This window comes from Talpa europaea (assembly GCF_964194135.1).
Source record: "Talpa europaea genome assembly, chromosome: 7".
Lineage (NCBI taxonomy): Eukaryota > Metazoa > Chordata > Mammalia > Eulipotyphla > Talpidae > Talpa > Talpa europaea.
Window position 1 is genome coordinate 2271108 of NC_140074.1, and position 24510 is coordinate 2295617.

A 24510-nucleotide genomic window follows, 5' to 3' on the forward strand; every position below is an offset into this window, starting at 1 on the left:
CCTGAGGGTGGGGCGACGCAGCCAGGGTTGGCATAAAAACCAGACACGTGGGGCTGCCCTGGAAAACCGGCACCGATTGGCTCGGGGCCAGGGATGCCACTAACATCCTACAGGACCCGGGACAGCCCCTGCCCTGTGCCCCCAGCCCCCAGAATTATCCAGCCCCCCATCAACAGCCGCGGGCTGAGAAGCGTTAGGCCTCAACTGCGCACCGGCGGGCGTGGGTGCCATCGCCCAGCTGAGGGACGGGGGCACCGCCACGAAGGCTGGCCCCGGCTTTGGGGCTCGCTGACCTTGTTTTCTCCTTCTCCCCGCGGCTGGAAGATGTCAGCTTTCCAAATGGCCGCTGGCAACGTTCCCTCCACCCTCCGGCCGTGGTCAGGGCCTGAGCGGCCCTCGGGGACCCTGCTGCCACTCTGATTTACGACGCGCTGCCCCTCCACGCCAGGGAAGCTGACAGCGGCAGGGCTGGGGGCTCGGGAGGACAGACCCAGCCCACCGAGGCCCCTCCCTGCCCCCCAGGGCCCTGGGGCACCTCTGGGGACACACCCAGGAGACATAAGTGGGTGTAGTACCCGACCCTGAGCCCCTTTGCGGGAGCCCCTGCGGGTGACGGCCTGTTGACAGCTCACGGCCACCCCCTCAGGCGAGAACCTCAAGACACGGGAGGTCCAGGCCCCCTGGGGGGACTCCCCGCTCCCTTCCTCATCCTTTTTCCTCTCCTTCCTTTGTCTTCACGACAGGGTGCCCCCCAGGAATCCTGGACCGGCCCTGCTCGAGATGCTTCCATCACAGGGTCCTGGTGTTAGGGGGAAAGGCTGTCCTAAAGCTAATTCCACACAGGCTTTGCGGACGCCACCCCCACCCCAGGCCAAAGCCAAAGACACTGGGAACTCCACATCCCATCCCCACCCAAGGGAAGGTGGCTGGGACCTGAGGGTGGGGTTCAGCAGCCAGGTGGGTATAAAGCCAGGCACGTGGGCTTTGGAGGGGTCCCCCCTTTTGGCTCCCCGCCAGCTCGCAGCGTCGGGCCAGCTCGGAGAGGGCCTTTGGGTTTCCAGGTCGGCGGATCGGGTAGGACGCATGAAAGACTTTATTTCCCTATTTTCTCCCTGAGTTGTCCATTTACCGTATTTCCTTTTCCCTTGTCAATAAACCTCTTATGAACCTTCTGTGCGTGTCTGCAGTGGAGTATTCCTAAGTCCCTTGTCAGCGCGCGGGTGAGGACCCCCAGCCAGGAACCCGTTTAATATCGGGGCTGCCCTATAACACTGGGAGTTCACTGTCCTGGTGTGGGGAGGCCCGTGGCGCTTTCAAATGGCAGCCGGTGCCGGCGTCTACTGAGAAGTGGGTTTGCCCGGCCCGCCCTGTGCCCCCGGAAGTGGAGGAGGAGCCGTTCTGGAAAGACCTGCCGGGACAGCAAGACGGACCCCCCCCGGGGCAGGGCCATGGGTGTCGGGTGGCCTGCGGGTAACAGAAAACCCAAATTCCAGTGTTGTGATCACATTAAGGTTTATTTTTTTCTCACATATGAAGAAGTGGGGAGGTCAGCAGCCAGGGCTGGTGTCCCCAACTCTGCTGGTCCTCAGAAAAGCCACGTTCACTTTCCGGGCTCCACCATCCTGGGAGATCCGCTGGCACCCAGGGGTGCTAGGTGGCCCCTCCCCACGCCCCACTGCAGGAGTCCCTGAATGAGGAGGGACAAAAGAGAAAACTCGGAGCCCAAAAATTTGACCAATGGAAGCTTGGTGGGGAATGGGGGAAGGGGAAGCTTTTAAGGAACTTTCTAGAAGCCCCACCCATCACTCCTGCTTATGTGTCATTGGCCAGAACTGGGTCCGTGGCCACTCCCACCGACCAGGAGGACCTGGGTGTTTCATTTTAGCTGGGCTGAGTGGGGTTCTGTTAGAGGATGAGGTGATGATGGAGCTGGGGAAGCGTAGGGGTGGGGGTGGCGGGGTCTGACCTAAGGCACTTCCCTGGGGGGTTGGGAGCTGCCCCTGCAACCTGGTGTTGAGGGGGACCTGGGGGGGGGTGGCCTTTGGGCTGAGAGGCTGTGGGACATGTCTAGCTTCCTCCTCAGTGTTGCGACCTCTACTTACCCTCAAACCAAGGGCCGTTAAACAGGCTTAGCACTGCCTTGGGGGCCTGTGGGGACTTGACCATCCCAGCTGCAGCTGGAGCCCCGAATGGCATCTATGGGACTCAGAATCCCATGTGCTCTGGAAGAATCCCATGGGTTCCAGGACCCCAGGGCCTCTGTGGCAAAGGGAGGATACACCTCACACCCCCAGGCTGCCCCTGGGTCCCGGACATGCCCCCCAACCTTCAGGAGAGAAAGCAGAAGGGGAGGGTGGCCCCATCACCTGCCTGCATCCACCTGGGGAGCTTGGCCAGCAGGGGCCTTGGGAGGAGGTGGTGGCCGCGGCTCTGGGCCCAAGGCTGGGTTTGGGGGCATCTGAGAGGACAGGCCCACCCAAGTCACATGCTATCGGAATGTCCTGCTGGCCACTCCCTGGACCCCTCAGCAACGATAGGTAGGCTCAGCATGTCCTGATAAGTTTGGGGACACTGAGAAAAAGTGCCAATTGACTTTGGATTGTGGGGGGTAGAGAGACTACCCCCCAAGCTTGGGGATCCTCCTACCACGTGGGTCATTTGGCAGTGCCACCCCGGGCCGAGGCCTGAGAGCACTCTGGGCAGCCTGCCTGGAAGAGGGGGGCTTCTTCGCTTGCCCGGGCCTGGGGAAGTGGGGCCCTGACAGTGAAATCCACCTTTTAAGGCTATTTTCAGGCTCCTCTTCAAACCCCAAACCTACAGGTTTGAACAAACCTACAGGTGTGAACAACACGGAAAGAAAGCAGGCCCCGGACACAGCCTTGAGCAGATCCTTTACTCGAGAGCGTACACCGCCAGCCGCGCCGGCTGGGGTCCCCAGGCGCCCCCCTGCCAGGGGAGGCTTACCACCAACAAACAGTTCTCCACACAGCCGAGTGGCCACCCGCCCAGCCCTCCTGCCTGCCCCCCGCCCAGCCCTCCCAGCCTGGGTCTGGCGGGCCGCAAAGGAAAACAGAATAGAAAAGAGATCCGTCAGCGACTAGTGTAGGCAACTGGAGTTCCGGGTCCTCTGGCTGATGGTGCCCGGGGGCGGCACAGGGGCGTCTGCAACAGTCGTGGATGTGTCGGGCCGGGGTGTGGGGTGAGCAGCGCCTCTCCCCGTGCCCTCTCCCCGCCAGCAAATGATAATAGTAACAACAATAGTGAGGAAAGAGTGGCGGTTAATACAAAAACTAAGACCAAATGCAGGCCCGGGGGCGGCCCGCAGCCCCCTGCGCGGGAGGGCAGCGCCGGGCCGGGCGGGGCAGGTGCCGGGGAGGAGGCAGGAGGACTCTGCTGAGTAGCACCTAGGAGCAGCGGGGCCGCCCCGCGCCCTTCTCGCCGCGGCCTCGGACGCCGGCTCTGGGGTCTCCGGGCCCCCCGGGCTCCCCCGCGCAGGGCACGCATCAGCCTTCCCGGCCGGGTCCGGGGCTCAGCAGGCCAGGAGGGCGGCCAGCCCCAGCAGCAGCAGGCAGCCGAGCAGGGTGGCGGGGCGCGGGGCGGCCGCGGGCGCGCGGTCGCAGTCCAGGTCGCCGGCGTCGCCGGCGGGGTCGCAGCGCGGCTGCTCGCAGTGCAGGCCCGTGTAGCCGCGCGAGCAGTTGCAGCGCTGGTTCTTCAAGCAGGTGCCGCCGTTCAGGCAGAGCAGCTGGTCGTCGTCGCACACGTTGGCTGCGGGGCGAGGGGCGGTTAGCGGGGGCGGCCACCCCTGTGCGGGACCCGGTGGCCTCTGCGGGAGGCCGGGCGCGGCTTAGCGTGGGGTGCTGGAGGCTGTGGGTGCCCGGGAGCGCCGAGGTGCCTGCCTGGCACCCACAACGCAGGCGGGGGAGACCCGGCCCCGCTCCCTCCGGCCCCTGCCCTGCGGCTCCCAGTGCCACCCCGGGCCGGCCGGCCTCCGCGGGTCCCCGACGCCGCGCACCCTCTCCAGTGCCATGGCCGCGCGGTCCATGCTCTTCCCGCCGCCAAGGCCGCTCCTGGCCTTCCCCTCCTCGGGGGCACCCCTCCCTCCCGCTGCCCCCAGCCCTCCCCTCCCAGCCCAGCCCAGCCCTTCGCCAGGGACCTCCACGTGGCACCCGCTCCACTACTTCTGCATCTGGCCGCCTAGCCCCGGCCCCGCCTGGACCCCACCGAGCAGCACCCGGTCCCCACCCCGCGCCCGCGGGGCACTCACGGTGGCAGCCCTGGCGCCAGTAGTGCGTGGGCAGGCAGTCGTCACACTTGGGGCCCACAGCGCCCTCGCGGCACTCGCAGAAGCCGGTCTCGTTGCAGCGGTCGTGCAAGGAGCCGATCTGGTTGCAGTTACACTCTGGACAGACACGCGGCGGGTCAGGGAGCCTGTGCGCCCCAGCCTGGCTCCACCTCGCAGCCGGCCCTGCCTGTCTCCACACTCCCTGGCCCTGTGCCCCACCGCGTCCAGGCCAGCCGGGGTGTCCGCTCTCCAGGGAAGGCGGGCTTGCTTGCCTGACATCCATTACCCACCGGCTCCCCTTTCCTGACCCCTGCAGTGCGGTCTGGGCTGGCCACGCCCTCCCGGGGCCTCCTCTCTGCATCTGTAACTGGATCCTCCCCAGCTCCCACCTATGCCTCCACAGGCCGAGAGAGCTTCACCTAGGCCGCTCACCCCCCACCAGCTCCTTCCCTGGGGGGGGGGGCGGTGCGGAGGTGGTACAGCCCAGGGGCCTCCAGGCTCCCCTGCTGCTCCCCAGTTGGTTTTTTAAGGCCTCTGCTCTGTGGGGAGGGCAAATGTCCCCCTCTGGGGGTTCCTGAAGCCCAGGTCTGAGCCTGGGGGTAAAGGCAGAGGGAGGTAGGAAGAAGGGAGCCAGGAGGGGGCCAGGAGGGCACCGCCTCTGACCGCCCGGAGGCCTGGTCTTCCGCCTGCAGCTGGCCAGCCTGCACGGAGGCACCATTCTGTTTTGATCACTTTCTGGGGTCCACCTCCATGATTCGCAAGGACAGCCCCAGCTCCCCCTCAGCTGGCCTGGTGGGTGGGCATGGGGCCTGCAGAGTAAGTAAAAAGTATCAGGCTTTTCCGCCCTCCTGCCTTTGGATTGAATGCCTGCCTGATGGCGGACACCTGCAGTAGGGCCTGGGCTTGCACCGGTGGATGCACCTGGGCTAAGATGGGGTTATAAGGGCCAGCAGAGGGGCGCCAGCAGAGCGAGAAGAGGGACCGGAACAGAACCAGCAGAGAAGCCGAGGCCACGAGAGAACACCAGAGAGCCCAGAAAAGAGTGAAGATTTGCCGGGGGGGCTGGGAGGCCCCCGCCCCAGCACTGCCTGCCGTGTACCTGGCAAACTCAATAAAAGACTGAAAAAGCCACCCAGGGCTCCAGGACTCTCCTTCACCCCGTCTGCTCAGGTCATAGAGGTCCTGTAACAGGGTGGTCCCCAGGAAAGGGGGAGGTTCCCTGCCCCACCCAAGGGAGGGTGGAGCTGAGCAGGGAGAGAAGAGGCTGCAGAGGAGACTGAGGAAGGAAGGAGCAGGATGGAGCTAGAAGGAGCCCTGGAGGAGGCTCATGGAGCCGAGAGACACGTGAAGAAACTGCGCTTGTCTTTTGGTCGTGGACGGGGTGACACAGATGTGGGGGAGACCCGTGGGGAGGTGACCATGGCAGCTTTTATCTTGATGTTGATTTTGCCCTTTTCCTTCCGGGCTTGTCTGGTTGTTTCTGACCCTTTTCTGTGGGTCCCCACTGGAAGATGCTTTAGACTTGGGGCAGGCTTTGGGGCCTTGCTCTGGGCCGATCCCATTTGGATGGACTTTTACCCACGAGGGGACGGGTCACTTTGGGTGCTTGATTTAGAAACTAGATTCTCTGCCTTTCCTGTCTTGTTTCCTAGTTGCATTGAAGTTCCTTCCCATTAAAGTCTCATGTTTTGTGTTGATGCGGCGGATGGCAGAACCCATTTAGAACAGGCAGGTTTGCGGGGTTTGGGCTGCCCCTCTCCCTGCCCTGTAACAGTCCTGCTCTTTGGCCTTCCTGCCCCTACAGGGCCTCTGGGGGCTGGGCACCCTAGGGCTGAACCTGGCCTCTACCCAGCAGGGCAGGGTTGTGGGCACCCCTTCCAGGTTGGGGGCCCTCGGGGGTGGCTTGCCCTGCCCTGGGCCAAACCAGTCCTGAAACAGGACTTTGAGACAGCAGGTGCCCACGGGGGGCCAGCTTGACAAACGGCCTCGGCTTAGAGAGTATTTGAAGACAAGCTTCAGCCACAAAGAACTGAAAACTCTGAACCGGAAGGGGAGGCCAGAGAGGAAGTAGACTCCAGCTCCAGGGCCTGGGGAGGTTGTTAACAGCAGCTTCCAGAGGCTTCTGTCTCCAGAGCCAGCTGGCCAGAGAAGGCCCTGGAGCTGGGACTCCACAGCCTCCCAGGGATCCTGACACTGGGGTCTCCCGACCCCACCTCACGGCTCTGCCCTGCGGTCCTGCGCCCCGCTCCCCGCGCTGTGCCCCCCAACCCGCCCCGCGCCCCGCCCCGCGCTGACCGATGCACACGTTCTCGTCGTCCAGCTCGGCCGAGCCGTTGCGGTAGTAGCCCAGGCGGCAGTGCTGGCAGTGCTGGCCCCGCGTGTTGTGCTTGCAGCTGACGCACGTCACCACGTTGAGGAAGTCGATGTAGCTGCAGCGGTTGGAGTGGCCGTAGCACTCGCAGTCTGGCCGGCGCGCGAGGAAACCCGAGGGTCAGGGGGTGAAGGGAGAAGCTGCGTCCTGCCACCTGACACCCCCGCCCACGCACCCCACCGTGCCCTTGGGGAAACTGAGGCCCTGAGCGGAAGGAGCCGCCCACCAGAGACGGGCAGGGAGGTGCTAGTCTCTGGAAAGTGACCTGTACCCGACAGCGCCCCTGGCCCCCAGGCAGCCCCCATCTGGGAAGAGCCCCCTGTCCCAGCTGCGGGTGGGGCACCAGGAGGGCCAGGGGCCGCGTCCGCCAGGGACCTGGCAGGGTGCCCGGCGAGGTGCTCTCATGGACGCCCAGGTGACACCCGGTGGCTTGGAATGATCCAGGCAGGCAGGACAGGTCATGCAGCCATGGAAGACGGTGGGGGCTCCCCGCGTCCCCCATCGCCCCCAGAGGTCCCGTAAGGCGCAGAGGCATGCACGGGTGCAGGACAAGATGGCGCGGGCGGGAGCTTGCCCCCCGTGCTGCTTTGGAGGATGGCTGGGGGCAACTGCCCCCCTGCTGGGCCTTTCTTTTTAGCCTGAGCAGGTCCGGAAGTTTCACCGGCCACGAAGGCCTCACTCTCCGGACCCCCAGAGCTAGTGGCTGACAGTCAGCCCCCTGGGCGTCTGTCTACCCCCATCCAGTCTGGTCCTCTGGTCCAGCTTGTCCCTCCTCCGAGGGGCAGCCAGCGCCACATCGGCACGGGGACCGGCCAAGTCCACGACCCCGGGGTGGGGCAGGGCCGTCTGTCACGGGGGTGAGGTTTGGTGAGGAGGGTCACCTTTCCTGCCGTGACGGCCCATCCCTTGGCGTCTGTCCTAAGGGCTCAACCCCGCCCTGAGCAAGAAAGTGTGCCCTGAAGAAGGGACTGGCCAGGGCCCGGGGCCACCCCTTCCCCTGGTCCCCCGGGGACAAGGACGAGGCGAGGCATCCTCCAGTGCCCCAGATCTGGCTTCGACCGCCACGAGCCCCGGGGCCCCTCCCGGAGAGCCAGGGGGGCTATTTCTGGCCCAGCCTGCCGGCCCTGGGCCCGCCCACCCAGGTGACTCGCGCTGCTCCGGGCTCCCTGGGGGAGGCAGGGCGGGAGACAGTCCGGCTTCACCTTGACCCAGCAACTCCCAGGGCCTTCTCAGCTCCTCTTGGCAGGAGTGCGGGGGGCGGGGGGGGGGGCGCTGGGGGCCGGCCTCCCTCTCACCTGGGAGTTCTCCAGGAGGCATCATGGGAGATTTGGGCTTAAGCCGGAAAGGTCCGGAGGCCTCGGCAAGGGCAGGGTGCAGGCGCCCACAGCTTGGAGGGGTTAGAAACACAGCTCTTCCGTCAGCCGTGGCCCCGGGGATGGGTGGGCCGCAAGGACCCGCCGGTGCCATGCAGCTCCCGAGGGCCCCAGGTTTGAGGTGACAGCACCTCCGGGGCATGAGGGGGTGCCTACCTCTGGTCCCCTTCAGAGACCGTCTACACAGCTGGGGGGTTACCCCGTGACTTGTTTCTCTCCCCGGAGAACATGGCCTCTTCAGTCACCTGGAGCACCAGACCCAGGGTGGGAGCTCGGCGCTCGGGGCCGGCCTCTCCCTCCCTTTCCCAGCACTGTCCCTCTCCGGCCAGCGGGAGTCCTCCACCGACCCCCGCCCTCCCGGCCTCCAGCCCAGACCCAGGGGCCCAGGGGCCCCGGCCCGCTCACTGGGTCAGCAGCCCTTGTCCCAGCGGCCCACGGCCTCGCTTCGGGGCCTTCAGCCGCCAGCCTCTGGGTCACCCGGAGGACCCCTGATTCCGGCCTGCGCGTAGTGGTGCCCGCTCAGAGCCGCTCGCCGGCAGAGGGCGCCCAGAGGCCTGCCCCCGGGGCCGGGACTGAGGTGGGGGGGTGGGGGGCGGCAGGACCGTGTCCTCTGGAGGCTCTGGCCCGGCCCACTGGCTGCCAGCAGGGTGAGACTCGCGTCCCTGATGCCCCGGCCCTTCATCAGCCACCGCGTCTGGTCAGGCGGCTGCCCACTGCCAGCCTTTGCCCAGCTGCCCTGCCTCCTGGACAGCACCGCCTTCTCCCCTCAGCTCACAGGCAGCCCCTTCTGGGCCCGACTGCTGAGCGCCCAGCCCCGAGGAAGCCCCTGACTCTCTGCACCCCATCAAAGCGCAGGGTCCAGTGGATGACGTGACGGGCGGGGTGCAGCTACTCGCAAGAGGACCATCTCCGCTTGGCTCTTAAGCCCTTGGGAGAAGCACAGGATTAAAAGGCCTGGTTTGGTGGTGCCACACCCCACCTGTCCACACAGGTGAGACCTGGGGTAGCGCAGGTAGAGCGCACAGGGCCCCTCCCAGCTGCCCACCTGCTGTGTCTCCTACAGAGGGAAGACGCTCCCTGGGCTCTAAGGGTTATCACAGGCGCTGCCCCCCATACCTTCTGCACTGGAGGACACCTGGGCCCCCGGGGGGCTCTCCCCGAGGGGGGCAGCTGTAGATGGCCTGATCCACTCTTGGGGGAAAGAAAGAAAGCAAGTTACATGGGGGCTGCTGGGGAACCCTGGGGACACACGGAGGCCTCGCACCCCACTCTCAGGGTCCCTAAAGCAGAGCTGTAAGGAGAGGGCTCTGTCTACACAGGCCAAGCAGAACTGTGTCCAGATCCACGGGGAGGTGGCATCCACACACAGCAGCCGGCGGCGGGCACATCGGGACTGGAGCCAGCGGGAGGGCCCCGGGCCCGAGACTGCATACTCTGGTCAGCCCTTCAGCAGGACACCTGACTTGGGGACTCCCCATGTGGTCCCCATTCCCACTGACGGGGAGAGTTGGATGGGCCGGATCGCTTCGGGCTGTCACCTCTGGCTAAGGCTGGGGAGGCAAACGTGTGTTCAGGTCAAGAGATCAGACATGTAGAGGCCCCTGCGGCTTCCTGTGCAACCTCGATCCAGAGCAGGGCGCCCTCCAACCCTGGGGGTGCTTTTCCCCTGACCCCAGTTAGGGCCCCAGGGGGCGTCCAGCCCCGGGTCACACTGTGGTCCCACGGCGCAGTCCCCACGACTAACAGCCTGAGCTGGGAAAGCAGCTGGGCCAAGCCCCTGAGCCCCCCACTCTGCCCTGAATTTCAAAGGACAGCCCGGAGGGCCAGGGGAGAAATCTGATTTTTCCACTTCTTAGAGGGATTACGCCTGAGGACGGCTGATGGGGGAGAAAAGAAAACCCACCCTCCGGAAGCGCGGGAGGCGGGCCCAGCTGGGAGCCAGGCCTCTGCGCTCCCGTTGACACTAATAAGGTGTTCAGTGAGGAGGGCGGCCAGCCGGATTGGCAAGGGCTTCATTAGAGCTGCAGTAAAGCCTGCCCGGAAGGCACTGCGTTCTGGAGCCTTCTCTCCCACCGTCCTCGGGGGAGCGGGGTGTGTGCTGGGAGAGGCTTCCTGGCCTGGGGCAGACGTTACCCCCGGGCACCCCTGCCTTTGGCTGCGGGAGGACATGTGCCCTGTGCATGGGCGGCTGGCCTCCGTTAGGAGGCGCCTGGGGAGACGCAAGACCTTTCTGGGCCGGGTCGGGCGGGAGAGTCCCGCTGGGCTCCCCTGAGACACCTGCGGGTGTGCGGGGAGAACATTCTCGCGGTGGCCTGCTGGGAGCCAAGAGCAGATGGAGGCCGTCTGTTCCATGGGAGTTGGGGAGCCGAGTGCAGCCCCCCAGCTTCAGGGCGGAGCCCCGGAGCTGCACAGGTGAGTTCCTAGTTCCAGGGCTGCGAGGCCTTCCAGGCTGTTACTTTAAGCAGCTGCTTCTTCCTTTTTTCTTTCCCAACAGCTTTATCCGGGTGTAACAACCGGGCCATAAAATCAGCCGCTCCAGCAGGCTCACCTGTGGGCCTAACCCCAAGTGGGGGGGCGAGCCTGGAAGCCCCCCACTGCCCGCTGTCAGTGGTGGGGGGTTCAGGTATAAGGGCCCAGCAGAGGCTTCAGTGGTTAAGGGGAGCTGTGGCCCCTGGGGGGGCTGTCCTGGTCATTGGCTGTCACGCCAGAACCCCGTTCCTGTCAGCACCCCGGCCTGGCCGGGGCTCAGGATACAAACCTGACCATGCCCTCGAGGAACGTCTGCTAGTCCAGCCTGAGGGAGGGGGGCCCCTTCCTCACTGGGGTCCTGGGGGCCCTAGGGGTTCCACTTACCTCATATCTACTGTCAAGGCCTCTGGCTCCTTAACGCCCAGCTTGGAGGCCCCCCCCACCCCCAGCACCGCATCGGAAGCAGCTCGATGGTGGATGGTGGCTCCCAAGTGCGTGGGCGAGACGAGACGGGACCAAGCGTCCGGCCTCCCACCCGTTTGTGGGACCCACCTGGCCTGGCTGTCCTGGGCTCGGTGGGGGCAGCACAGTTCCGGGAGGGTCCCGCCCTGAAGCCCCCCAGCCTCCCGGCCAGCTCCCCACGCCTGCCCAGGCCTCCGGGGACAAGGAGGAGGAAGGCAGAGGGAAATGGTGGGGAGAGCCAGCCTGGGTGCCCCAAGAATTAAGCAAGATGGCGAGGAAGGCGGAGACTTCCCACGGAACTCACCCTGACTTGGGCGGGCTGAGCCCCCCACCCAAAGGCCGCCAGGAGAGGGCCTGGCCCCAGTCGCCCCCAAATGCCAGCATGTTCTAAACCCTGGCCGTGCCGACTGGAGGAGCTTGCCTTCTCTGCCGACGCTGCTCCGCCCGACCCCCCACATCACCAACAGAGGCCAGACATGGTGGGGCACGGCAGAGGCGGGGCAGCTGGGGCTGCACCTGGGCACCCCGCTGCGGGCTGTGGGGTGCTGGGTCCACGGAGGCCCATGCGGCGGGTGTGGAGGGGGCAGGAGGAGTGGGGTGGTCACGGGGACTTTGGGGACTGGATCTTTCCGGGACATGCAATGCCTTGTCCAGAGACAAGAGGAGTGGGGGGTCACGGGGGGTGAGAGGGAGGGCGTGAGGGGGGCCGGGGCCACAAAGAGAAGCGACTTACGACCCTACCAAGTGAGCCAGCCGCCCCTGCGGGACCCGGCTCCTGCAGGCACCCTCTCCGCCCTCCGGGACCCCAGCAGCTCGCGGTGTGGGGCGGGGTGTGGCTCCCAGGAGCCCTGGTGGAGGGGTGCCCCGAAGCGTTTCTGAGAGTGGGGGCTTCACCAGCTGGCGTCTGATGCCGGCAAGTCCTTCCCTGCTGACCTGAGAGCAGATGGCGCTGCCCGACTTGGGGGAGGGGCTGAACCGCGACGCCACAAGCCTCCTGCTTCGCTGGGCCTGCTGCTGCCAGGGGGGCCTGCTGCTGCGAGGGGGGCCTGCTGCTGCCAGGGGGGCCTGCTGCTGCCAGGGGGGCCTGCTGCTGCCAGGGCCCCGCCCTCGCCCGACCCTCCTCCACCTCTGACCTGCTCTAGGCTGCTCCGGACCCACCTGGATCCCTGCTGGCCGCCCCCAGCCTGGCCCAGACTCCCCGGCCCGCCCGGGCAGCGGGTGACGGGGCTGCCCGCAGGAGCCGAGCCCCGGGCAGGCCGGGGAGACTCTGCCCCTGGTTGGGGGCGAGGCCCCCATGCTCTCCTGCAGGCGGGACATTTTCCCCAGATGCGGTGGCGGGAGGAGGGGGGAGTTGGCCCAGGGTGAGGGGCCCACGGGTGGCTCCCCCTACTTTCCAAAGCAGCACTGGGGGAGCTCGAGGGTGCGGGGCTCGGGCCGCAGGAGGTGACGGAAGGCGGGGTGAGGGCGCGGAAGCAGGGGGGCCAGCACGAGCAGGGAGGTCCCCGCTTTCTCTCCAGGTGGTATCTACTTACTGCCCACCGAGCCTGCGGCAGCACCTGCAGGGAGAGAAGCGGGGTCACGAGCCTGTCCCCGCCGCCTGCACGGGACGGGGGCGCGTGCTGGGTGCACCCCTGACCTCAGTGGTCACGGGCCCGAGCTTGCTGTGCGGGAGCTTGGTCACCCCATTTCATTTTCACTGCTGGCCCTGGATGTGAGGGTCGTGACTCCCCTGGGCACCCTGACGGGAACCCAACACCCCCTGGGGCTGCACACACGCATTCCATCTGAGGCTCTGGGGTCCTTCCTGTGGGGGAGGGGGTCGTCCCAGCGGCTCGCTGAGGGGGGGCTCGAGGAAGGGGGTGTGGCGTCGGCCTGGGGCCTGCTTCAGTCGTGTCTTGGAGTCATTTCCTCCCGTTTATCCCTGAGGAGGTGGGGACCCCAGATGAGAAGCTTTAGGCTGAGGACCCTCCAGCCTCACCCCGCTTCTGGGAATCGGGGGAAACCCTCCTTCCGGGGACCTGGGGCCTCGCGGACAATTCCCAGGGAGGCTGGGGCGGGGGGCAGTGCCAGGGCCTCCCCGAAACTAGGGCGCTTTGGAGCCCTGAGGGAGAAGCGGTGGGGCCGAGGAGGCCCGGCCCGTCTGTCCCTGCTGGTGACACGGAGGGGTCCAGCCTGGGGCGCCACGGTGCGAGCTGAGGTAAGTCTGTCTGCGGCCCTTGGAGGGTCCTTCTGGCGGAGCCCCGGGCACTGCGAGGACCGAGGGGCGCCAGGAAGGGGACGGGGGGGGGGTGCAGGGGAGGCTGGCAGCGCGGACGAGGGGAGGCCACTGCACAGCAGACGGGGAGGTGAGAGGCCCCAAAAAAGGCTCGTGAGGCCACATCCCGCCCAGAGCGGGGGCAGCTGGCACGGCGGGCAGGAGGGCGGTTGTCAGCACTGGGCTCTGCGTGCTCTGAGGGCAGAGCCTGGGAGTCTCCCCTTCAAAGGCCTGTCACGGCCCCGACCGGCCTGTCACGGCTGCGGGCGGCCTTCAGCCCCGAGGGCCTGGAGTCACATAAATCAGTGGTGGCGGGAGGCGCGGATGCGGGGCTCCTGCCCGCCTGGGGTCGCGGGGCAGGGGGCAGGTGCAGGAGCCCAGGCCTGGCTCTGGAAGCCGCCACCCACCGGCCTGGAGCCCCCAGCTCACTGTTCCTGGAGGCCTGCTCCTCGGGCCGGCCCGGTAACCCTCCCGCCCCCTTCCCCAGGCCCCGAGCCTGAGGGCAAGTGAGGGGCAAAGGCCGGGCGATGCCAGCCGAGTCTCTAGGAGGGCAGCCAAGGGCCGGCCCAGGCCCTTCTCCACTGCTCCTCGGGGGCGCCCCAAGGGGTGTCCATGGGCGCCCGGCAGAGCTTCCAGGGCTCTTGACGGCAGAGGGCCGGGGGGCCCCAGCTCCAGGGCTGCTGGGGTAGGGGTGGCCCCCCCCGCACCTGGCTCCGCGCGGGTCGGAGAGGCCCCAGAAAGGCTTCTGCTGAGGATAGAGCTGCTACTCAGCCCGCCGGGGCTGTGGGGTCTCGGCCAGCGCCCCCCACCGCCTGCGGGGTCTTCCCCTAGCCCAGGGTTGACAGGGGGAAGGACGGCCCGCGGCTCAGCCGGCCCAGCCAGGGCGCCAGGGCAGGGGGGCCCGGGTTTCGCGGGCCGCGGGGTGGCCAGAGGGTCTCGCTGCAAGGTCGGCGCGGGAGCCGCCCCGGAAGGTGCCGCGCGGCGTGCCCACGGGCGCGTCTGTGCGGGCTCTGCGGGGCCGGGCGCGCGGTACGTACAGGCGTTGGGAGAGCCGTGGGGCAGCGGCAGGTAGGAGCCGGCCCTCCAGGAGCGGGTGCGGAAGTTCTTCTTGCACTTGCCGCAGTCGGGCCCGGTGGTGTTGTGCTCGCACTCGCACTGCAGGCTGCCCTCGCGCACCGCGCACAGGTTGGCGTGCAGGTTGCACTTGCACCTGGGGACACAGGGGCGGAGAGGTCAGGAGCTCCCGGGCCGGGCGCCTGGGGGAGCGAGGGCCCCCGGGGAGCCTGGGGGAGCCGCCTGGAAGGGCCCCTGCAGGTCCCCTGCTCACCACGCACTCCCCCTTGGATGGCGGCTTCGGGGGCTCCTGCGTCTCCACGTGGGGTGTTGAGACGCCCTCACCCCCCGGGGGGTGCCCGGCTAATGTGGCTCCTGAGCCAGGCGGGTGACAGGAGCCGCTCACCAGCCCCTTCTGGTGGAGCCCTGGGGTGGCCCCGCCCTTGAGAGCAGCCAGGGCCCCCGACGCCCAAGTCCCTCTCTGCTCACCCGCACGTGCATTATTCATGCATCCCCTGCAATATTTATAAGCGACTCATTATTCTGAAAACCGGTAAATAAAGGGAAAGAACCGAGCGTTTGTCCTGCCCGTCCTGTGTAAACAGCACCCCCGTGTCGCCGGCCCTGCGAGGGCCGTTCTTTCCACAGGGGCGTTCCAGGGAGTCGGGAGAGGGAGGAGCCGCGGCTGGAGGACAAGGGCTCCTGGCTGCTCGTGGCCAGCCTAGAGCCTCACAGCGGGAGAGCGGGGCGCAGCGCCCCCAGGGCTGGCAGCTGTCCCGTCAAAACGACGCGCTTGCGTCTGATGCGGCCTCCGGGCCCGCCACGCTCAGAGGACCCACGGAGGCCAGAGAGGCGTCTGGCCAGCTCCACCGCACCCCAGGAAGGCTCCAGAAGAGTTGCAAGGGGCAGAGATGGATAAGGGTGGCCGAGATCAGGAGAAAGCTCGGGGAGACGTGGACCCCCCCTGGGTCCTGAGTCCAACCACCTCCCGTGCCCCCAGCGGAGCTGCGCCGCCCCGGCCACCCGCTCGCCGCGCCGCAGCTCACGGCGCCCAGTGACTGCTGACGGAGGGCCCAGCCCCGCGGCCACGCTCTCAAAGCCCTTCTCTTTCAGAGAAACACACGGACACACTGGCAGATAAAAGGAGGTGCTGGCGGGGACTCACTTCCCAACAACACGGAGCGGGAGAGCCGGCCAGAGGGGCAGAGGAAACCGAGGGGCCCGGCGCAGCGACTGCCGGAGCCGGGCAGGCCTCTCCCCGGTGGCGGTGGGACTCCGCCCGCCGTCACAAGTTCGAGAGAGACAGAGCACCCCCCCCCCCCCCGCCACACGGGCAGGTTTCCAAGGTGTATTGTCAATATTTGTAGAAAGCAAATTGCAGAATAACATCTTTAGTAGAATCCTATTTTTATGAAGATAAGCAGAGAGAAATATTTATAGGGCATCTGTTACGCGCCAGGCTCCGAGCCGGGAACAGCGGGTGTGTCCGGTCAGCAGCCCAGAGGGGTCCCCGCTCCGCGGAGTAGGGGTGCTAGCAGGGAGACGACTGCAAAATCAGCAATGGGGGGAGGTTCGGGGTGACTGGAGGGCACGGGGCAGGGCTAGGGACGACGGGGGGGGGGGGCAGGGGGATTTCCAGGGCAGTGGAATTACTGCGTGAGACACTGTCACGACACAAGACTTAATCCTTCGTCAAAACCCATCGAAGGCAGGACGCCGGGAGCAGACCCCCGCCAGCTGCGGACTTGGAGTTTGTACCCATCGCGGGCAGCGCTGCTCGTTGCCGGGAACGCACGCGCCACAGGGAGGCAGACTGTCCACACCGGACCGTGCGGGGAAACCACTGCTCAGCGCCTGCAAACCCGGGGCTGCTCTGAGATAAAGACCGTGGGTTCAGCATGGAGGCCTGCAGTGGCCGGGGGGCGACGCCGAGCACACCCCGGGCGCCTGGGTGGCCACGTGCCCGCTGCGGGGTCTGCAGCTGTGTCATCGCACTCCGCGCGGTCTGCGCCCCGACGGGACTCGGGTTAAGCAAGCAGCCGTGCAGGCCCGCGGGACAGGAGCCGGGCTATCGAGCTCAGGGCTCCGGGGCAGGACAGGTGTCCAGAAAGGACGGCCTTAAAGTAAAACCTGAGCAGAATCAAGAGTCAAGCAGAACGGGGAGAACGTTCTGGAAGGACGTCAGAGCAGGATGGGGGAGGTGCTGCGGCGAAGATTTGCTCAGCCAGGGGTCGGAGACCAGCCCAGGGGTGGGGCACAGGCAGGATTTTATTCTGTGGGTGACTGAACGCCCTCGGCGGGGTGGTGGGGCCCCCAGGATGCCCTTGGGCTCACAGCCACCCGGGGTGGCTTCTTGGGGGACGGTCTGTCTGGGGGACGAGAGAGGAGAGCCCGGCAGGGAGGGGGAACGGCCGGGAGCTTCAGCCCCTCCAGCCACAGGACAGCACCCGGCCAGGGGTGGCGGCACCAGTCACCGGTCACGCTCCCCTGGTCTCCACGTCGGGCCACGGCCCCCCACGGCCTCCTTCATGCTGCCCCACCGGCTGAGCTGGCTCGGGGCTCCCTCCGCCTCTGCTCGTCCACACGACGGATATGTGGCCCCCGCGTCTCCCTCCACACGCCCCTTGGGCCGGACCCTCCATCTGGGCTCTAGCTGCCCCTCGTCTGTGTCCATCCACTGAAACTCTGCTGTGGGGCCACCTTCTGGGCATGGACGCCCCCGTCCCCCCATTTCCAGCAGCCCTGGGACCTCACGTGCTCCCCTGCACGCTGGTCTCAGAATTGTGGGGCGGCCTTCCTTCCCGAATGTCTCCGCTGGTTGGTGGGGAGATGCAAGTGCTCCGTGCTCCGGAGCTGGCAAGGCTGTCAGGGGGGCACGTGGGTCGTAGGGGTGAGGCCTTACTGGGCACCCCGGATGTGCCCTGCTCACAGCCACAAAGCTGGTGCTGCCATCACCCCCAACACACCCAACCCCCAACCCAAGGACCGATTTGGATACCACAGTGGGTGGAGCACTGGCATCCCCCCAATTCTTGACCCCCAAAGTGACTGAAGATGGAGCCCTGGGGAGGGTCATTCAGGTTTAGCAAGGCCCTAAGGGTGAAGCCCCGGCTGCAAGAAGAGGAAGAGCACAGGCCGCCTGCAGGGGGGCGGGGAGCTCAGCAGGAGGAGGCAGCCATCTGCAAGGCCAGGGGGGCCTCCCAGAGCCCCACCAGCCGCAGCTCTCAGGTGGGGGGGATCCCCAGGGGTTTTGGCCGACGTATCCAGACAGGCCTGCGCGGGCGCCTGTGCGCGGGCAGACGTGGCTTCCGCGGGTTTCCTCACTTCCGGCACACCTGGGGCCTCTGGACAGAGGGGTCCTGCGAGGAGGTTTCTGGAATGGAGGCGCCAACTCCTCAGGAATCTCAGGGGGGCAGAGTTCAGCTCCTCTCCACAGACAAGGAGAGTCACCGCCCAGGGCCCTGCCTTGGGAGCCCGGCCTGGCCAGGCAACGCAGACGCAGGAGGAAGAAGCCCCGACCCGCCTGCCCGCCCAGCACAGCCGCCCCCCCCGGCCGGGCCGCGCCTCCCGCCCAGACATTTCCCCGCACCCCTGGGCCAATTCCCCACGGAACTGCTTTCTGAGTATGACCCCCAAGAGCCATCGGTCTCCCCCATAACCACCACCTGAGCCACCTGACCCCACCACACAGCCCTTTCTGGCTCATCCGTCAGGAAACACTATTTAACAATGAACCGAGGGGCAGCGGCGGGAGTGGCAGGGAGAGGGAGAGGCGGGAGGCGGACACGGGGGCAGAGAAAGGCGGGAGGGGACGGGAGGGGACGGGGGGGGGGGAGACGGAGGGAGACGGAGGGAGAGTTGGAGGGAGAGTCGGAGGGAGAGTGGGAGGGAGAGTCGAGAGAGCCACGGGGCGGGGCAGGGCCGGCCGCCCGACGCTGGCCCAGGGCCGCCGCTGCGTGGGGCGGCCTCCAGCAAGTCACTTCTCTGGTCTCAGACCTTCCGTCTGCAGTTGTGCAGGCCGCCTGCCGGTCAGCGCTGCTACACTGCAGCGCCCAGGGAGGAGGGAGGGGCACAGGGAGGAGGGAGGGGCACAGGGAGGAGGGAGGGGCACAGGGAGGAGGGAGGGAGCACGAGGAGGAGGGAGGAGCACAGGGAGGAGGGAGGAGCACAGGGAGGAGGGAGGAGCACAGGGAGGAGGGAGGAGCACAGCAGGGAGGGGAGGAGCACAGGGAGGAGGGAGGAGCACAGGGAGGAGGGAGGAGCACAGGGAGGAGGGATGGAGCACAGCAGGGAGGGGAGGAGCACAGGGAGGAGGGAGGAGCACAGGGAGGAGGGATGGAGCACAGCAGGGAGGGGAGGAGCACAGGGAGGAGGGAGGGGGCACAGCGGGGAGGGAGGAGCACAGCGGGGAGGGAGGAGCACAGGGAGGAAGGAGAGGGACACGGGCTCTCGGCCAGCATCCGCACGGGGCAGTTGCTCAGTTAAAGGCCAGTCAGGTCACCGTCGGGCAGGCTGGGCCGACGAGGCGGCAGGGGAGCAGCCCACAGGCCCAAGGCCCCGGGTCTGGGAAACTCTGCCCGAGGGGCAGCGCTGCAGGGGGATGACCTGGGCACAGGCCACACACCCTCCCTCTGGCGCCTCACCCCGCACTGGGCCGCCCAAATGCCAGCTGTTACTCTTCCTGCCCTTGCTAATGGCGGCGGGTGGCAGAGGTGGGCGCGGGCAGGCCCTGGCAACACAGAGAGACCTTGCCCGGCAGCCCCAGCAGCCCGGCCCCGGGACACGCCTGGTTCCGCTAACGCTGCCCTCGAACCTCTCCCAGCAGCTCCCAAACCGAACAGGACTGACCGGCCCTCCGGGCCCCCGGGGCCCCCAAAGGGGGACAGGCCCCCGTCCATTTTGAGTCACCCTCCGGGAGAGGCCCCCGCCGCTGCGGGGGCCAAGTTTCAGCCAACGGAAACATGAGTCTGACTGGATTTAACCAGGCAGACGACAAGGACGCCTTTTGAGCGTGAGGGTGTCCGAGGCAGCCGGCCGTCCCGCCGAGTGCTCTGTTGTCCCTCCGAAACCCTGCTTTAGCTGGGCTCCCGCGCCGTCTCTGGCAGCCCCACCTGCCCCCCGGCTGTCCCCCCGGGGCTGGGCCCGGAGCACCCACCACCTCAGTGCCTGGAAGCTGCCCCCACCCCCGCCTTCTCAGACAAGTTCTCCCTTTCTGTCCGCTCCGCTGAGACCCCAGGGAGCCCCAGGCACCCCACAGTTAGAGGCTGTGCCGGGACCCACCTCCGGGGGAGGCTGTCCCAGAAGGTCAAGTTCTGGGGGGGCGGGGGGTTCTGCTGCAGGTGGAAGCAGCCACCCGCCCACCGGGGCCCGCCTGCCTGGGACACAGCAGGCCGGCAGGACAGCGGCCCCGGGCCCGGCGGAGCGTGCCCTGCCCCACAGGGCTGGGCTGTGCGGAGCTGCCGCGGGAGCTGCCATCTGGATCTGGGCCTGGCACCGGAGCGCGAGAATCGTGAGCCCGGCCTTCCCTCCTTGGGCGCGCGCGAGCTGCGCTTGGAGCGGGGCCCAGGCAGGCGGGAGGAATGTGGGTCAGGGCTGCCGGAGGTGATGTCACCCGGGCTGGGGGAGGCGCGGGAGGAGGCGGAGTCTGGGTGTGTGCGAGGTGCTGGGAGCAGGGGCACCCCGCCAGCACGGCAGAGACCTGGGGGACAGCCCCTGCCTGGCACCTCCCGCACCTGCCGGTCAGGTGTGCCCTGGGCCAAGTGGCTGCGGCTCCTGCCGCCCAGGCCGGGGAGGGGACACGGGGCTGTGCCCACGGAGCCTGCCTGGGCGCCAGGGCCCTTCGCCTGCAAGTGGGGAACCCGCTCCAAGGGCTGTGCCCGGCAGGGGAGCTCACCTCAGGCCTCTGCCGGCCTGCGGAGGGGACTGTCTGCCGCGAGCGACCTCGGGGAGGACACCCTGCTCCTAGGCTGGGGCATGACTGCAAGGATGTGGTGGGGACCGGGGGCTCACGGGGGGAGGGTGTCCCCCCCCTCTGGCAGGTGGCCTGGCCCCCCGCGGGGTCTCAGGGTGGGCGCTGGCCGCGCCCCTGCCCAGGTTCCTTTCCCCCGGGGTCATTCTCCCGGGCACCTCCAGGCCCAAGCCAAGTTGTGATGGGGTGCATGACCTGGGGGTCTTTGATCATCTTTGGGGGGACAAAGGGAGAGGCCCTGACCTTGGCAGGAGCCAAGTGGGGTGGGGAGGGGGCAGCAGTGAGAAAAGAGAGCAGAGGTGGGGGGAACCCAGAGAGGTGGGCTGCGGTGAGGGGCCCAGTGACCGCAGGGCCCCGTGGGGGGCCTGGTGAAGGGGGTGAGGGCAGGGTCGGGCCATGCAGGGATGAGGTGCCGGCGCAGGAGAACTTGAACCCTCTGGGTCAAAAGGCCACCTGCCGAGGCCCGCGCCGGGAGGGCAGCGTGAGCGGCTCGCGGCTCCCCCGGGGTAATGTGGATAAATGGCGCCCGGTGCTCCTTCTGGAAGGAATCAGACCAGCAATTGAGTTCATTGGCCAAATCAAATTTGGGCTTCTGTGCGAAGTCCTTTTTTATTAAGTGCTTTAACGGACATCGCCTTCTTCAGTCTATTGATAAATCCCATTACCCGCTGTAAAGCCGGAGGCAGCATCCAGGGCGCGGGCCCTGGGGGGCGCTGGCCGTCGGGGCGCCAGGCTGTGCTCCCCGCTGCTGTTGGCAGCAGACACCCTCCCCGGCCAAAGCCAGCGTACAACGGCCTCTCTCCCGCGCACCTGCCGATGACGGGGGCGGGGTGGGGGTGGAGGAGGTGATTTGGAGGTTCCATTTGGCTGGAGAGGGTCCCCCAAGGGAGTGACTCACCTGCAGAAATGGGGTTCGGGCTCAGGTGATTAAATACCAACTCCCTACAAAATACAAGGGCCCCCATTCCTCCAGCCTCTACGCACGCTGGGCAGCAAACTCCCAGGCCATCCTCACCCCGATTCGCAGCTGGGGGACCTGAGGCCAGGAGACGGGAAGACGCCCCCCGGCCGCGCACCAGCAGACGAGAAGGGCAGGACCCAAGCAGGAGCGTCTCCCGGACACCCTGGCGCTGGGCTCATCCCAGAGGGCCTGCGGGAGCAGGGGGGTGAGTCCCCGTGGCGGCACGGACGGGTCTGGGGTCCCTGGAAGCACTGGGAAGAAGTGGGGGTTCTGAACTGGTCGTGAACCTGCCAGCTGCACCAGCTCTCTCTCCCGCTGCCCTCGCCTCCTCCCCCGCGCTCTGGGTGCCTTCCGCCTGGGCTTATTCCCGTCGGAACCCAGATGCTGTCCCCCGAGCCCCACCACCGGAACCCCAGCTGTGTGTGCCCCCCACTCCCCCCAGCTCACTCCCATCTCCCCACTGCCTTTCAGAGGCAAATGTCCCCAAAGCCTTTTCTATGAGCTCCTTTTCACCCTGGAACCCCCCCCCAGGGGCTTCCCCTGCCCCCCGCTCCCCCAGTGTGGGTGCCCACTCTCTCTGGGTGCGCCCCTCCCTTGGCTTTGGGGCCCGAGCCTTGGGGACTTTCTCCCCCACTGGCTCCCCACTCTCAGTGTCCTGTCTTCGCCAGCCGCTTCCCAGAGCTCCGTCCGGACCCAGGGCAACCCTGTCCCCCCACTTCTCTGTGGTCTCATGAGCCCCTAGTCTCGCCCGCACTCCAGACATGCATGTCCCCATGTTCCGGGGGGCTCACAACAACGGGTCCAAAGTAGAACCCCCGCTCTGCCCGGGGATGGCCAATCCCCAGAGACGCTCCGCAGCTTCTTCTGGAGTCACACGCGCGCCTGTCACAGCCGGCACCCCACGCCGCGGCCGACACCCTTGACCCCCGTCCCCGAAGCAATGGCCACGCCCTTCAGAGGGTGAGCGGGGGTGGGGGGGGGGTGGGGGGGGTGGGGGGGGTGGGGGGGTGGGGGGGGTGGGGGGGTGGGGGGGTGGGGGGGGTGGGGGGGGTGGGGGGGTGGGGGGGGTGGGGGGGTGGGGGGGGTGGGGGGGTGGGGGGGTGGGGGGGTGGGGGGGGTGGGGGGGCCCACGCGAGCACAGCGGCGCACGCCCCAGCGCGAGGCGGGCCCGGGAGGACGAGCAGGCGTGGGCGACGACGCGGAGAAAATGGAAAAGTCCCAGCTCCGGGGGGTGCGCATCGCGCAGCGGTGACGGGAAAGAGTTGAGATTCCTTAAAAAGTAAAAACAGGACTTTCACGGGGGCCGCTTCAGGTGTTTATCTGCAGAGAAGGAAAACACTGATTCGAAAAGATACCTGCGCCCGGTGTTCAGGGCCACGCTGCCGGCGACAGCCCAGAAAGGCCCGGGCTCTGGCGCGGGTGCCCGGAGAAGCCACGGTGTCAGCGCGGGCACGGGACAAGGCGACGCCTCGAGTCCGTCGTGAGGCCACGGGACGGCTGTGCACACGCCGAGGGGGAGCTGCAGGCGCCCGGGGCACAGCCCCGCTCCCGGGCAGGGGGGCGCTGCGGACCTCAATGCCCCGTGCCCCGGGGCACAACTGAGCCGTCGGAAGGAACGGAACCTTCGCGGGTAACAGCGCGATGGCTCTGGGGGGCAGCACGTCTGCGAAGGGAGCCCGGGAAGGACAGACGCCGCGGGTCCCGCTTCTAGGGGTGACCTGGCACACAAGGCGCCGAGCTCAGTTTCCGGGAACAAGCTGGAGGCTGGCAGAGGCCGGGGTGGGTGAAGGGGGTGAAATGGGTGATGGGGGTGGGTCACGAGGCGCCAACTTCCAGCCACAGGCTCAGTAAGTGCCGGGGGGTCGCGGAATGAGCTGCGGTCCCTGGGGATCCCCGCGGGGGTGAAAATCCCCAGGCAAGAAAAAACATTGTAACTACGCGGCCCTGCCTGGGGCCTCACGAGCCTCACTGTGGCCAAAATGTACACGGACATGGGGCCCCGCGGGCCAGAGCAGGCGGAGAGGCCTTCACCTCACAGAGACGGAGACGCCACCGAGGAAAGGGACCCAGTCGCCAGCAACCGCAGACGAGGCTCGGGAACGCGGCGGGTGACAGAGGCCAGTCTAAGGCCGGGAGGGGCTTCCAAGAAGACAGAAGTGGGGTGACACCAGATGAGCCACGCAGGGGACAGGGGTGGGGGGCGCGTGGCCAGGGGGCGCCTTTCTTGGCGTGCACAGGGAGTCCTGAACCACTCACGCGTCCCAGGTCACAGGCTTGCACCCCCGAGGGTGTGACAACATAAGAAATCAGGTTTTGAAACATAAAAAAAAGTTTCCTCCGGAAACTCCTCTCCAGCTGCGCCCAAGGGACGTGTGACGTCTCCGCCCGCCAGCGTCTCGCGCCAGAGCCTGCGGGTGCAGCTGGCTGGCTTCTGCCCCACATGGCCTTGGCGGCCCCTGGGACGGGGCCTTCGCAGAAGAGGCTGAGACGAGGTGGGGTGGAGCAGGTGGGCCCGCAGCCAACGCAGCCGCGCCCCCGTGAGCAGAGGACCGGGACCTCCGCCGAGACGAACGGACAGAGGCAGCCAGGAGGCCACTGGCTTCTACCAGAAGCCGGGAGAGGCACCCATGGGCCACCTCCCTTGCCAACACTTGACTCCAGGCTTCAAGCCCCAGAACTGTCCAGCCCATGCGTTCCTGTCGCCTCAAGCCCCCCACTGTGGGGCCAGCGGCAGCCCCTGGAAAACATGCAGGTGTTTGTTATTATTAAAATATCGTCCGATGCTCTGACCCATAGCGAGGGAGCCCTCACCTGGCCCAAGGGGCACCCACTCACCCCACACTGTCAGCAGGCACTGCTGCTGGTGATGCCTCCCCAACTCATTTGCCGGGCTCCCCAATCTTCGGGACCCCATCAGACCCAGGGTGCCCCTCCTGTCCCTTCCTGCTGAGGGTGGGCCCATCCCCTCCTTTCTCTGTAGAGTGTGGAGACATGTAGCAACAATACATTTACTCCGTCAGCGTTCTTGAGGCTACCGTTCCGCGGCCTCCAGTCCACTCCTGCGTCGCAGCCCAGCTCCAGGGCTTCCCAGCTTCACACACGGAGTCTCCACGGCCCCCGCCCCTCACCGCTGGCACCCCCCCATCTGTCTCTGAATGTGACGGCCCTGGGGGCCTCCAGGGAGAAGAATGGCACAACATCTGGTCTTCGGTGGCTGGTACATGACGCCCTCCAGTCCACCCGCCATGGCCTGGGTCTGAGTCCCACCTTTTCCTGGCCGAGTAATATTCCAGCGTGTGGACCAACCGAGCCTGTTC

General features: G+C 67.1%; 1 protein-coding gene across 2 annotated transcripts in view; it reads right to left on the reverse strand.

Moving 5' to 3' along the window:
• Positions 1-3529: 3529 nt before the first annotated feature.
• Positions 3530-24510, reverse strand: part of NTNG2 (netrin G2) — a gene marked incomplete at both ends in the record, with an annotated part of 49792 nt that continues 28811 nt past the window's right edge. The window contains 6 exons of one of the 2 annotated variants that reach the window (XM_084238123.1): positions 3530-3765; positions 4265-4399; positions 6578-6745; positions 7949-8023; positions 9125-9265; positions 14099-14421. In XM_084238123.1, the coding sequence (XP_084094249.1) occupies positions 3530-3765; positions 4265-4399; positions 6578-6745; positions 7949-8023; positions 9125-9265; positions 14099-14421 (1078 nt within the window). Of the gene's footprint in view, positions 3766-4264; positions 4400-6577; positions 6746-7948; positions 8024-9124; positions 9266-12489; positions 12514-14098; positions 14422-24510 lie in introns of both variants that reach the window. The other variant, XM_084238124.1, reaches the window with a different exon arrangement.